The 13,416-nt window shown below is 40.1% G+C and overlaps 1 protein-coding gene across 3 annotated transcripts in view; it reads left to right on the top strand.

Moving 5' to 3' along the window:
• The window catches only part of NUP37 (nucleoporin 37), a 68,914-nt gene that overhangs the window by 14,227 nt on the left and 41,271 nt on the right, over positions 1 to 13,416 (top strand). For 2 of the 3 annotated variants that reach the window (XM_089651811.1, XM_089651812.1), the window contains one exon: positions 5,272 to 5,459. In XM_089651811.1, coding sequence (XP_089507937.1) covers positions 5,304 to 5,459 — 156 coding nt within the window. In that variant the 5' untranslated portion in view covers positions 5,272 to 5,303. Of the gene's footprint in view, positions 1 to 5,271; positions 5,460 to 10,313; positions 10,431 to 13,416 lie in introns of those variants that run through there. The other variant, XM_089651813.1, reaches the window with a different exon arrangement.

Raw genomic sequence — 13,416 nt, 5'->3', positions numbered from 1 at the left:
TATAAATGAAAAAAGACTGAAATTTTGAAAAAATATTCAGTAAATTAAACGTTCGTCATAAATGTATTCTGCTACCTGTCTTTGGTAAAAAAAAAAAAAAGTGTATATTGGTTTGTGTGAAAGCTATAGCGTCTGTGATAAAAAAAAAATATATATAAGAAATCAACGCAGCTTTTATTTTCTGACTGCCTATCACAATTCTTGGGGTGTTAAAATGCCATGGCATTACAAAAATCCCTCTTTTTGGAAAGCAGACACCCCAAGGACTTTGCTGAGTGGCATGTTGAGTTCATAGATTTTTTTTTTTTTTTTTTGGCTCAAATTTTTGGAAAATGACGACAATTTTTTTTTTTTTGTCAGCCTAGCCACATACAGGCTTTCAAAGAACATATTTCTTCATATCACTTGCTCACTACCTGTCACAGTTTTGGAGTCCCTAAAATGCCAGAATAGTACAATCTACCTCTAAATGACCCCTTTTAGGAAAGTAGACACCCCAAGGAATTTGATAAGAGACATGGCGAGTATCTTGCAGATATAATTTTTTTTCACTGGGTTTTAAAAACAAAAGGAAAAAATATATTTTCATTTTCTTTCTCCATTTTACAAAAACTTGTGACAACAAATCAGATCTGCAAAATACTCACATAAATCACTATAACTAGTGAATAAAATCAATTGTAAATCACTGTGACTAGTGAATCAATAAAAAATGAATAATTATAAATAAATCAAAAACCTTAATTAGTATGGCTGATATCAATCAATAAATAGCCTTAATTAGATGTGACTAATAAATAAATACAAATGGGGTGTGTATAGATACTTAGTGCCACTCTAATCAATCCATCAATATTGTGCAAAAACATATATAAGTGTGCAAGTGCAAACAGTATAGTACATGAATAAATAAAGTCTTTTGAAATAAGTGCAATGTGCAGGTGAGTTCCTTATTCCCTCTCGCCAGGTGCCTTGTGGTCTCCCTATGCGCTCACCTTAATATTTGCCTAAATAAATTCAGGCAAATAAACTTTTAATCCTTCCAGGATTGATGGGATATTGCTCATGTATGAGATGTTCCAAGAGGTGGGTGTAGATCTGTTATGATCCTCCTGTGCTCTCCTCTTTCTCCTTGTACAGCTGCTCATAGATGGGTGTTGAGACCAGCTCTATAGGAATCTCCTGATTCCCCTCCTGGGGTCACCTCCTTCTCATATCCTCCTTTCACCAGTGTGGGGAATATGGGTCAAATAAAGAAAAAAGACCATGGTGCCTTATTATTTTGTATAGAAGAAATTTATTACTGCCAGTAGCAGTATTACACAGTGGTATATGGTTCTTTGGTGATCCAGGACAGCATAAGTAAAAATGGTCAGTGGTGAGTGAGCAATATTCTGCCTCTGCCTCTACCTCCCTGCCTGCCTCTGTCTGCGCTGGAATCGCCGAGCCTCTCCGATGCAACGTCGTGACGTCAGAGCCCCTCCCCTACGCGTTGCGTCACAGGGTCACGTGACTTCATCAGTGGGAAAATGAATCATTTTCCCACTGATGAAGTCACGTGACCCTGTGACGCAACGCGTAGGGGAGGGGCTCTGACGTCACGACGTTGCATCGGAGAGGCTCGGCGATTCCAGCGCAGACAGAGGCAGGCAGGGAGGTAGAGGCAGATTATTGCTCACTCACCACTGACCATTTTTACTTATGCTGTCCTGGATCACCAAAGAACCATATACCGCTGTGTAATACCGCTACTGGCAGTAATAAATTTCTTCTATACAAAAGGATAAGGCACCATGGTCTTTTTTCTTCATTTGACCCATATTCCCCACACTGGTGAAAGGAGGATATGAGAAGGAGGTGACCCCAGGAGAGGAATCAGGAGATTCCTATAGAGCTGGTCTCAACACCCATCTATGAGCAGCTGTACAAGGAGAAAGAGGAGAGCACAGGAGGATCATAACAGATCTACACCCACCTCTTGGAACATCTCATACATGAGCAATATCCCATCAATCCTGGAAGGATTAAAAGTTTATTTGCCTGAATTTATTTAGGCAAATATTAAGGTGAGCGCATAGGGAGACCACAAGGCACCTGGCGAGAGGGAATAAGGAACTCACCTGCACATTGCACTTATTTCAAAAGACTTTATTTATTCATGTACTATACTGTTTGCACTTGCACACTTATATATGTTTTTGCACAATATTGATGGATTGATTAGAGTGGCACTAAGTATCTATACACACCCCATTTGTATTTATTTATTAGTCACATCTAATTAAGGCTATTTATTGATTGATATCAGCCATACTAATTAAGGTTTTTGATTTATTTATAATTATTCATTTTTTATTGATTCACTAGTCACAGTGATTTACAATTGATTTTATTCACTAGTTATAGTGATTTATGGATTTCATTTAGGTTTCAATATATACATTTATTAGAATGAGAGTAGATTGTATCTAATTACATATATATAAAATCAGGAGCGCGGCACTATAAATATATTTTTATTACTGAACAAACACTAGTAAGTGAGTCTGTGTAAGTGCCAGCGCACCAAGCACATTAATAACTATTTATTACCCATTGAATGCCTCATTCATAATAGCTCACAAGTATTTATTATTTATTGCAAAATACTCACGATGCCCCTTAGAAAATACCTTGGACTGTCTACTTTCCAAAAAGAGGTGGGGGGTTGCTTCTACTATCCTGGCATTTCATAGCCTACATTAGAAGCTTATGCCACACATCACCCACTCTTCTAACCACTTGAAGACAAAGCCTTTTCTGACACTTTTCGTTTACTCATTGGCGTAAATCACGCAATAAAAAAACATTTTTTTTGTGAGAAAATTACTTTGAACCCAAAAACATTATTTTTTTTTTAAAGCAGAGGTCCTAGAGAATAAAATGGTGGGTGTTGAAATCTTTTATGTCACACAGTATTTGCGCGGTGATTTTTCAAAAGCTAATTATTTGGAAAAAATACACGTTTTCAAATTTTATTGCACAAAAGCACAATATATTGCCAAAATATTTGATAAAATATAAAAGATGATGTTACACCAAGTAAATAGATACCAAACATGACATGCTTTAAAATTGCCCGTGCAATGACGACAAACTACGTAAATGTTTTATATCATTGGGCGACGCTAGTGCTAGAGTTTCTGCCCTTGATCTGATGTTTGCAATGATACCTCACGTGCATGATGCAATCTCTGCCCCAAGTCCAATCACTAACAAACTCATGCAGACTCCACCTCTGCAACATCGCCAAAATCTGCACGTTCCTAACCCCAGAAACCACTAAACAGCTCATCCACTCCCTCAACATATCACGACTCGATTACTGCAACTCCCTCCTCACTGGCCTGCCTCGCCGCTGGCTATCCCCGCTTCAGTCGATCCTGAACACGGCAGCCAGACTCATTCACCTCATCAACCGCTCTGTTTCCGCCACCCCCCTCTGCCAATCCCTCCACTGGCTTCCGATTACACAACGGATCAAATTCAAAATCCTAACACTGACATACGAAGCTGTCCATCACACTGCCCCAAACTACATCACCGACCTAATATCCAAGTACCACCCAGCACGCACACTCCGCTCCTCTCAAGACCTCCTTCTCTTTAGTTCCCTGGTCTCCTCCTCCCATACCTGCCTCCAGGATTTCTCCAGGACATCACCTATCCTCTAGAACTCCCTACCCCAATCCATCAGACTATCACCTACTCTCCTCTCATTTAGGCCCACCCTGAAAACCCACCTCTTCAGGGAAGCCTACCCCACCCCCTGCTAATTGCTGACCTCCTCCACTCTTCCAACCACTCCATTCCCCACAGCTATCTCCTCCTGTACTACTATCCCCTCCCTCCTAGATTGTAAGCTTGAAAGAGCAGGGCCCTCGAACCCCTCGTGTATCACATTGTATTGTTTTCGTACTGTCGCATGTTCTGTCTCCCTTTGTAAAGTACAGCGCTGAGCGAACTGTTGGCGCTTTATAAATACTGTATATCAATAATAATCTCTGTTTACATACTGACACGGGACCGATGCTTGCATTAGCCTTTGCGTATGAGCATGGGAAGGGAGGGGGGGTGAAATCTGTTTAATTTTTATGACAGGGAATGTAAATATCCACTATGATAGCAATAGGCAGTGACAGGTACTCTTTTGTGAGAAATCTGGGGTCTGTTAGACTCTAGATTTCTCCTCTGCCTTTAAAACCAAGATTGGTGTGATCAGATGCTTTCCCAATTTGAAAATAGCGCTAATGGCTAAGTTCATGATAGTTCAGTGATCTGTGATTGGCTTCAGCTGCTCACATGATACAGGGTGCTGTGATTGGCCCCTATACCATGTGAGAGCTGTGGGCCAATCACAGCTCACCAGGAAGAGAAGCAGAGCTGTTATGAATCAATCTGATTCATAACAGCTTTGCTAACGTTGTGATCCTTGTTCACTGGGATCTGCATTCTGGTGTGTCCAGTGGGCACAGTGGTTGCGGGGGAAGTGTGCTGCACATATGGGTATGTCGCTTTGCCTGTAGCTGCTGCCCATCCGTAGTACATTACAGGTGGGCGGTCGGGAAGTGGTTCTAAAGACTCTAAAGGTTTTGTTATCTATATGCATTCTATGCATTAAGGTTAAAAAGCCTTCTGGGTGTAGCAGCCCCCCCTAGCACTTACCTGAGCCCCATCCTGATTCAGCGATGTCCACAAGAGCCTCAGTTCTCTGGGGATTCTCACTCCTGTTTGGCTGAGGCATGAGCCATTGGCTCCCACTGCTGTCAATCACAGCTAGTAAGCCACTTAGGGGAGGGGACGGAGCTGAGCCACGGCTCAGTGTGCGAATGAATGCACCTGCTCTTGTTCCTCCATAACAAGCTGCTTGCTGTGGGGGCACCAGATGGGAGGGAGGGGCCACGAGTGCTGGTGGGGGACCCAAGAAGAGGAGGATTCAGGCTGCTCTGTGCAAAACCACTGCACAGAGCAGGTAAGTATGACATGTTTGTTATTTAAAAAAAAAAAAAAAACAAGCTTTTAGTATGACTTTAAGGCTTTAGAACCACCTTAATAGATTTAAGCAAGACAGCATCGGAATGAGAGTGGAGGTAGGGGTTACAAAAATGAAAAAAAAATGAACATTAGCCTCTATGAGGATAGCAGAGCAAAAAGAAAATTGTTAATGCTGGAGCTAAGTAGCAAATGTTTGCTCATTTGGTATTTGCAGTTAATGTTACTTTACATGTTCAGTTTAGGTAAAACGGAAGGCTAAATTCTAGAAGATGAAACCAGACACCACCAGAGGTGCCACCTACGCAGTGGACTGTGAGGACTATGTGCATGTGGTGGAGTTTAATCCCTTTGACTCTGGAAGTCCAGGTTCACTGATTGCCTATGGTGGAAACGATTATGTAGCTATTGCTTCTTGTAGATTTCAGGTAAGTGCACTGTCATATTGTCTTGTTTGCTTTTATTAAGGCAGATTTTAATTAAATGTCAAAATGTAATAACTAACTTTTAAATATTCAAAAATGTGATTTGTGATTCATTTTTGAGAAATTCATAATTTCTTGAGACGGCAAGATGTACAGTATAGTACATCTGTTCCATCTATTTCCATTCCTGATCCTCCTGAAACAGTTGGAATATGCAGTGCAATAAAGGGCTGACAGGCAATGTTAAAAATTACAGAGAGAATAATTCTGCTTCTTATGAGAGTTGGGATCAAGCTATGTTTTGCTTACGTTTGGTTATGGTGGTTGACATCTTGCAATCAGCCATTTAAGGGTAATCACTTTCACAATTGGGGTATCTTGAATTGCCTGAAAAATTACTTGACAGTTTGTTTACCCCAGGGTGAAGTTTATGTCAGAACCGAAGTTGTCCAGACCAATTTAAAATTACTGCTTCCCCAAGTCTTCTTCTCCAAACGTTATGGGATTTAGATTAGGTTACAGGATTTAGTTTGTGGCATCCACCATTCTCAATCCTTCCCTGCTCATTCTCATTTTAAAGGGTTTTTTGTATGTGAACTGAGCTCATTCTGACAAGGTGTTCATTCAGCTGAAAAAGGTTTTCTCAGCAATACCCGATGGAGAGTGAGTTCACTGAAAAATGGAGTATGCCTTCAGTGGATCCAGTAGATTCATATCTCAACAAGACCCTCACATGCCCAGTAGATGAGGTTCTAATATTAAGGATCTTATGGCTGAAGTGTTGGTCAGCAGAATTGCCTAGCAAGAAATGTGGAAAATGTACCTTTTCAAAGGGTACTTTTTGTTTGATCCTGCTTTGGATGATTTCATCCAGAAGCTGGCTGTTCCTAAGAGTGATCAGTTACCACTTGAAAACAAGGAAAAGCCTAAGGTAAAAAAACTTGTTGCGTCTTTTATTTCCAAGAAGCATTCCATATGCCAAACTTGGGTTCTAGGACCAAACTCCAGTTCAGCAAGAGACAATCGATCCCAGAGTCCTTTTTAAACCTGGGGACAAGCTGATTTTCCCTATAAGCGTAAAGACAAAAAAAAAATGCTCCCTCCTGTTTTAACCCCATTTTTGCCGACAGTCGTTGCACGCGGTTGCGGGACCTTTGTGGAGCTTTCCAATTGGCTTGCATATGTAATGCTTTTGGTGGGCTTACTGCTACACAATCGCTACGTGTTGAGTCAGCCTAGCCGCAGTTATGAAGTGAAGCATTGCGGCCATGGCATATAAACGTCCCTCTCCGCTGCCTATTGCAGCTTAATGAGGGGGCAGTTGGTGGGCAGAAAAATGCGTGGTTAAGCCCCTCAACCACCAGTCTAAACTAGGCCTTATGGTTTATTGTTTGAAGCCTGTTGACTTGTTACCATGTTTCCCTCTCCTCATATTTAGTGCTTTGGGACATAACTTTCGTAATGGAGATGAAGATACCTTGTGTCCTAGGATTTTTGGTTTACCTGTAAAACTCTTTTCTTGGAGTACATCATAGAGTACAGGGATCCCACCCCTCTGCCTTGTAGTTTGTCTTGTTACAAAAACTGATGCTTTCCCTAAAGGGGAGGGCTTATGCCTAGGAGGAGACTTCCCCTCTTTTTTGGCAAGTGTCTAATCACACCTGAAGGGGCAGCATAACCCTACTCCGTGTTCTGTGATTTACTCCAAGAAAAGGATCTTCTTTTCTCTATATCTTCTTTATATAAAAAAAAATATATATCTACACCCAGTCAGTCGTATCCGACCCTTGGCGATTGCATGGACCATCACTCGTAAGCGACTTTTTCTATGAATTCTCTTAACAATTATTTTTACAGGGTAGGTTGCCAGGTCTTTCCCCAACCCCTACCATGCAGGAGATCACACGTGTGGTCAGGGATGAAACTAGGACAATTTAGACAGGAGCCAATTAACCTACCAGCATGTCTTTGGAGTGTGGGAGGAAACCAGAGTACCCAGAGGAAACCCACGCGAACATAGGGCGAACATGCAAACTCCATGCAGGAGGCGCCATGGTTGGGAATTGAACCCATGACCCAATTACTGCAAGGCAGAAGTGCTAACCACTAAGCCACTGTGCCGCCCATATATATCTTCTCTCTGTAGTCTGTTTCAATCCCTCCACTGCCAGGCCCATTAGTGTAATGGTAGAATGGCACTGCCTGCACATTGATTTTAAAATATTTCTAAAGGCAAAACCTATTTTTTGTTCAGTTTTTGTGAGTGTATTTTTTTTCTTTTTTTCCTAAAGTTGTAGTAAACTCTACTTGGTCACTTGTAGCCACACTGTGTACACAATTATTAGGCAAGTGAATATTTTGACCAGATTATCATTTTTATGCATATTATCCAACTCCAAGCTGTATAAACTTGAATGTTTATTGGATTTAAGCATATTAGGTGATGAGTATTTGTGTAAGGCGGGAGGGTGTGGCCTACAGAGATCAATACCCTATATCAAGGTGTGCAGAATTATTAGGCAGCTTCTTTTCCTCAGGCAAAATGGGCCAAAAAAGAGATTTCACTGACTCTGAAAAGTCAAAAATTGTAAAAAGTCTTTCAGAAGAATGTAGCACTCTTGAAATTGCTAAGATATTGAGACGTGATCATAGAGCTATCAAACGTTTTGTTGCAAATAGTCAACAGGGTCGCAAAAAACATGTTGAGAAAAAGAGATGCAAAATAACTGCCTAAGATTTTAGAAGAATCAAACATGAAACTACCAGGAACCCATTAACCTCCAGTGCTGTCATATTCCAGAACTGTAACCTACCAGGAGTGCTCAGAAGTAAAAGATGTTCAGTGCTCAGAGACATGGCCAAAGTATGGAAGGCTGAAACCCTACCAGCACTGATCAAGACACATACGTTGAAACATAAAGACTGGACCAAGAAATATCTGAAGACCGATTTTTGAAAGGTTTTATGGACTGATGAGATGAGAGTGACTCTTGATGGACCAGATGTATGGGCCCATGGCTGGATCAGTAACTGGCATAGAGCTCCACTTCAACTCAGACGCCAGCAAGGTAGAGACGGGGTACTGGTATGGGCTTGTATTCTTAAAGATGAGTGAGTTGGACCTTTTGCTTTGAATATGGACTCAAAATCAACTCCCAAACCTACTGCCAGTTTTTAGAAGACACTTTCTTCAAGTAATGGTAGAGGAAAAAGTCTGCATTTTTCAAGAAGACCAAGATATTTATGCAGGACAATGCTCAATTGCATGCATCAAAGTACTCCACTGCATGCCTAGCCAGTAATGGCCTTAAAGATGAAAGAATAATGACATGGCCCCCTTCCTCGCCTCACCTAAACCTATTGAGAACTTGTTGGCCCTTCTTAAACGGGAGATTTACAGTGAAGGAAAACAGTACACCTCTCAGAACAGTGTCTGGGAGGCTGTAGTTGCTGCTGCACAAAAAGTTGATTGTCACTTTCTTGATCTGAGACAGACTCCATGAATGGAAGGCTTATGACTGTTATTGAAAAGAAGGGTGGCATTATTGGTCACTGATATTTTTATTTTTTGGAATGTCAGAAATGTTTATTTGTAAATTTTGAGTTGTTTGCTTATTATTCTCACTTTAACAGATGAAAACAAACAAACAAGTGAGATGGGAAAATTTTCATTTTTCATTTTGTCGCATAATAATTCTGCACACTAATAGTTGCCCAATAATTGTGCACACATAGATATTCTAAGAAAGCCAGAACCTCACTTATACTTTCTTACATATTCAGGTTTGAGGTTTATTAACATTTTGGATTGACCGAGAGCATTGTAGTTGTTCAATAATGAAATTAATCCTCAAAAATACAACTTGCCTAATTGTGCACACAATGTACAGGTAAACTTATATAATTTTGTATCTTTTTGAGCACTGATCCATGCTTTATCACATGGGCTGAGAGGATTGTTGAATTTACCAAGTGAGTGTGCTGGGGAGGATTGCTTGAGCCCTGGGAAAGTTCAGCTGGGTTTATGGAGTCCAGTAAACTTAATTAAAGGCACAATAAGACTTTTGTTAATGAGGGTCAATCCATAAGGTGAGCGTGTGACCAAAAGGGGTTTGGTGGAGGTGTCTGCTTTTACACAATTTGATCTCCCTAAATTGAACTGTCTATGTGGACTTGATCTTGATTGGTGGATTGCATCATAGTTCTATTCATGGACATTTGTATGAAGAACTGTTTTGTGGTAACTTTGAGGTATAATTACACGTCTTAATTTGTTAATGTGTTTTTTTTTTTTTGTTTTTTTTTGTAAATGAATCCGCACAGCACATTTTTATACACATGTTGAGTGATTTTTCAGTTTCATGCTTGCAGCTTTAGTTCATCAATGGTGCGCAGAGTCACAAATTAACAGTTATGGCTTATTAAAATCCCACCCCCAGCATCCCTTCAGTGTGAATTCTTAAGTGATTCTCACTGCTTTCCACAACATGGACACTGTCTACCAATAACTACAGCAGATACACTGGGGGCCTGATTTTTCAGACAGGCTGACGGAGGGTAAAGTTCAGGGTGAACAGGTGCACTTTTTGCAAGGTAATGTGAGATGTTGGCATTGGCCCCAAATTGTTAAAAAGTGGAGTAGTTAGTTATATTAAGCCAAAAGAACATTGCCTGAAATACTCTTCAAAACATAGTACACAATTTAAATTGGAAGAGAACAAAACCTTCTGGTTATCTAAAATGTGACAAATATTTTATGCACGTGTGAAAACGCTTGGAAGTTAATAAAAATATTATATTGACTTTTTTATTAGTCCCAGATTTGTAACTAATATAGGACTTTGTGTAACTGCATAGGTTTTTTTATGAAATCCAAGAGCCAAGTTAGAGCAAGAATTTCCTGAGACTTTAACTCTTTTTCTAAAGCAACATCAAAATGCAGTGGACATGTGGCATGACAATGACATTGAGATGGTAATTATGACAATGAAAATTATACATAAAATGTAATGAGGATGTACATGCATGGGGCATATTTATATATCGACAGACATGACTCATCAAACCTTCAATGGTGCTGACTCAATTGTCATTTAAAACATACTTGCAGTGAATGTTTGGTAAATGTCAGGTTTGCTACTTTATAAGTATTCACCTAAGGATGAGGGCATATATCCATCAGGGACTGGTCACTCTAGTCCCTGTCCTTGAACAATTTAGGGATTTTTACTCTGTTATTGTGTCAACCTGTCTATTTTGCCAAAGAACGATGTTGTTCAGATGATCGTGAGCCTCAAGGCATTCAACATCTTTGTGAAGGTCCAGTTGTGGTGCTGGAAGTAGCACATAATTTCATATAGAATAAAATAGCTATTTCTACATTGTTTTTAAGTGGTTGTAAACCTCTGACTTGCAATATGAACAAACCACATCCCTCTGTAGTGGGTACCTGCCTCAAGCTAGAGCACTAAGGGGTTTATTTGCTAAAGCTGGAGAGTGCAAAATCAGGCTCACCTCTTCATAGAAACCAATCAGGTTTTATTGACAAAGCTTAATTGAACCAGCCGAGGTTAGAAGCTGATTGGTGTACTCCCGCTTTAGTAAAGAAATCCCTGTAATTTCTGTCTGCAGCTTTATTCCTCTGCTATTTGCATTAGTCAACAAGTTGCAAGAGTGACATGTTTTTCTGACACCAAGAGAAAGAAAGTGACAAGGGAGGAAGCTTCAGTACACAACCTGTGATTGACAACCTCAGCTCTGTTCCTGTGTGATTGGGGTGGGGGGGGGGGTCATTTGCTCTCACTGAGCTCTTCAGAGTGTAACTTTTGCCCCCTGCTTTCTGAAAACTCAGACAAGCTGTATAAATTCTGTACTTTGAACAGCTCTAGGTAAGAGGGGGCTGCACATTAACAAGTACGACTTATGTTGGATGATTGGTTTCATCTCTGTGTATAACCTCAGGCTAGTCACTTACCTGGGTGTATGTAAGGATTCACAACCACTTTAAGACTTTAGTGCAGATCACTTTTTCACTTGTTAGTACATGACATGAAAAAATTCAGTGGACATTCTCAAGTAACAAGATATACATATTCAAGTCATGTTCTTTAGATCGGTGTTTCTCAACCTTTTTTCAGCCAAAGCACCCTTTAAAATTCTACACAATCTTGAGGCACCCCATTCCCAAATGTAAAAAAATAAACTAATCGTTTTACATGATGCAGCATCATCCGCGCAGGTGGCGGACAACCCAAACATAGGTGATTTGTTTATTTATTCCTCCACCTTTTGTAAACTAATACTGACTAGTATTCTAGCATGTCTTTTCTTCCTCAGTTTCTCTCCCTTTGTTTGCTAACATGACAGCAGAGAGGCAGAAGAAGGGCAAACAAGGATGTTGTGTTGGCACCTAATGTCCTACATTTTAACCAATGACATCATTGGCTGTTAGGATACCAGTGGCTGGCCTGCATGGTGCATTTGGTTATTTTGCCAAGGCACCCCTGAAAAACACAGAAGGCACCCCAGGGTGCCACGGCACCCTGATTGAAAAAGGCTGCTTTAGATAGTTACATAAAGTCCATGCTAGTAGATTGGCAGTTTTCTTACAATTATAATTATTCCGGTTACGTTGCAAGGGCCGAAGTGATTCAAAGTCCCTTCATCAAAACACTGTGCATTTTAGCATTGGCTCAGTAAAAAATAAAAAGTATTTCTCTATTATGTCATCACAAATTCAGGCACTACACAGGAAGCATTGGCTTCCTCACTTAAGTAAAAGCAGTTGTGAAGCCCCATATACCTATTTAGGACAAACTAAATATTGTATTTTGTACCAGGAAAAGAAATATACAGTAAATGGTGAAGTACTTTATTTGATTTGCCTTCAGTAACCATTACAATGCTGTAGCCAAGTCTTTTCATCAGCCACCTCTATCTTTCATTAATTGAGAATGACATGAACTGTCAAAATAATACTAGTACAATTTTACCTCTTCCTACATCCTGAGTAAGCAAACAGATGAAAAGATAGACTCCTCTAGTACAAATGCTGTTTGCTAACAGAAGAATGATATGCGTTCGAAAGCCAAACCTGTACTCACGGAAACACACTGAGGGGGGATAAAACACACAGATTTCTGAAAGTCTCTCTGTAATGCCTATGTAAATCTTGACTGTCTTTTAAGCGTTCATAGCTGTAAACTAAAAGTTTTCCAGAAATAAAGTTTTAAACCGCAAAAATAAGAAACTCACCATGTCATATGAGATGCCAGTCTTTTTTTTTTTTTTTTAACTGAGCCTTCTTCCTGCACAATTTGCTTCTTGATGTATTCCAGAATGTGCATTGGAACCCTACAGCTAACTGCATAATCTTCGTCATGTAATGTAGAAAGCTGCAATAGCTGTGGAGATGATCTGTCTGTAGTGCTGCAGTGCAAGCAGCTGTACAGAAACTCTGGGTAAAAAGCGCAGCAACCAATCTAGGGGTTGTTTTTGTTTAGCCAATGGGAACAGCAGTGTTTTGTGGAATGTCATAATTGCCCACTGAAGCTAGTTTGTCCTCCCAGAGGAATGCACTCATATTTATCGTATCATAAAATTGAAAATGTGTTCTATTGCCTTTATTTTATCGATAAGATATCCCACACACCAGAGATGATCATAGACCCAATGAAAGGTTTAAAAAGCTTCATTACAAAACACTTGACAAAACTTTACAGCATCATAGCAACTAATGCCTGTAGGGACTTACCTGATGCAGCACAATACATTTGACATACCATTCTATCTGCACAAGTAGGTGTATATGAGCTTAGAGTATATAGGATGGAAGACCACCAGCTATTCAGTGTGGCCTCCAGTACCACACACAGTGACAATAAGCCCTCACTGATCTAAATACACAGACAGATAAACACACAATGACCCTACCTAGCCTTCCCACATTATATCTCTGTGT

The sequence above is a fragment of the Staurois parvus genome, unplaced genomic scaffold, assembly GCF_062004578.1.
Source record: "Staurois parvus isolate SC_StPar_1 unplaced genomic scaffold, SC_StPar_1.0 ptg000025l, whole genome shotgun sequence".
NCBI classification, from domain to species: Eukaryota; Metazoa; Chordata; class Amphibia; order Anura; family Ranidae; genus Staurois; species Staurois parvus.
Note: the sequence above shows the minus strand (reverse complement) of the source record. Positions and strands in the feature narration are given on the sequence as shown.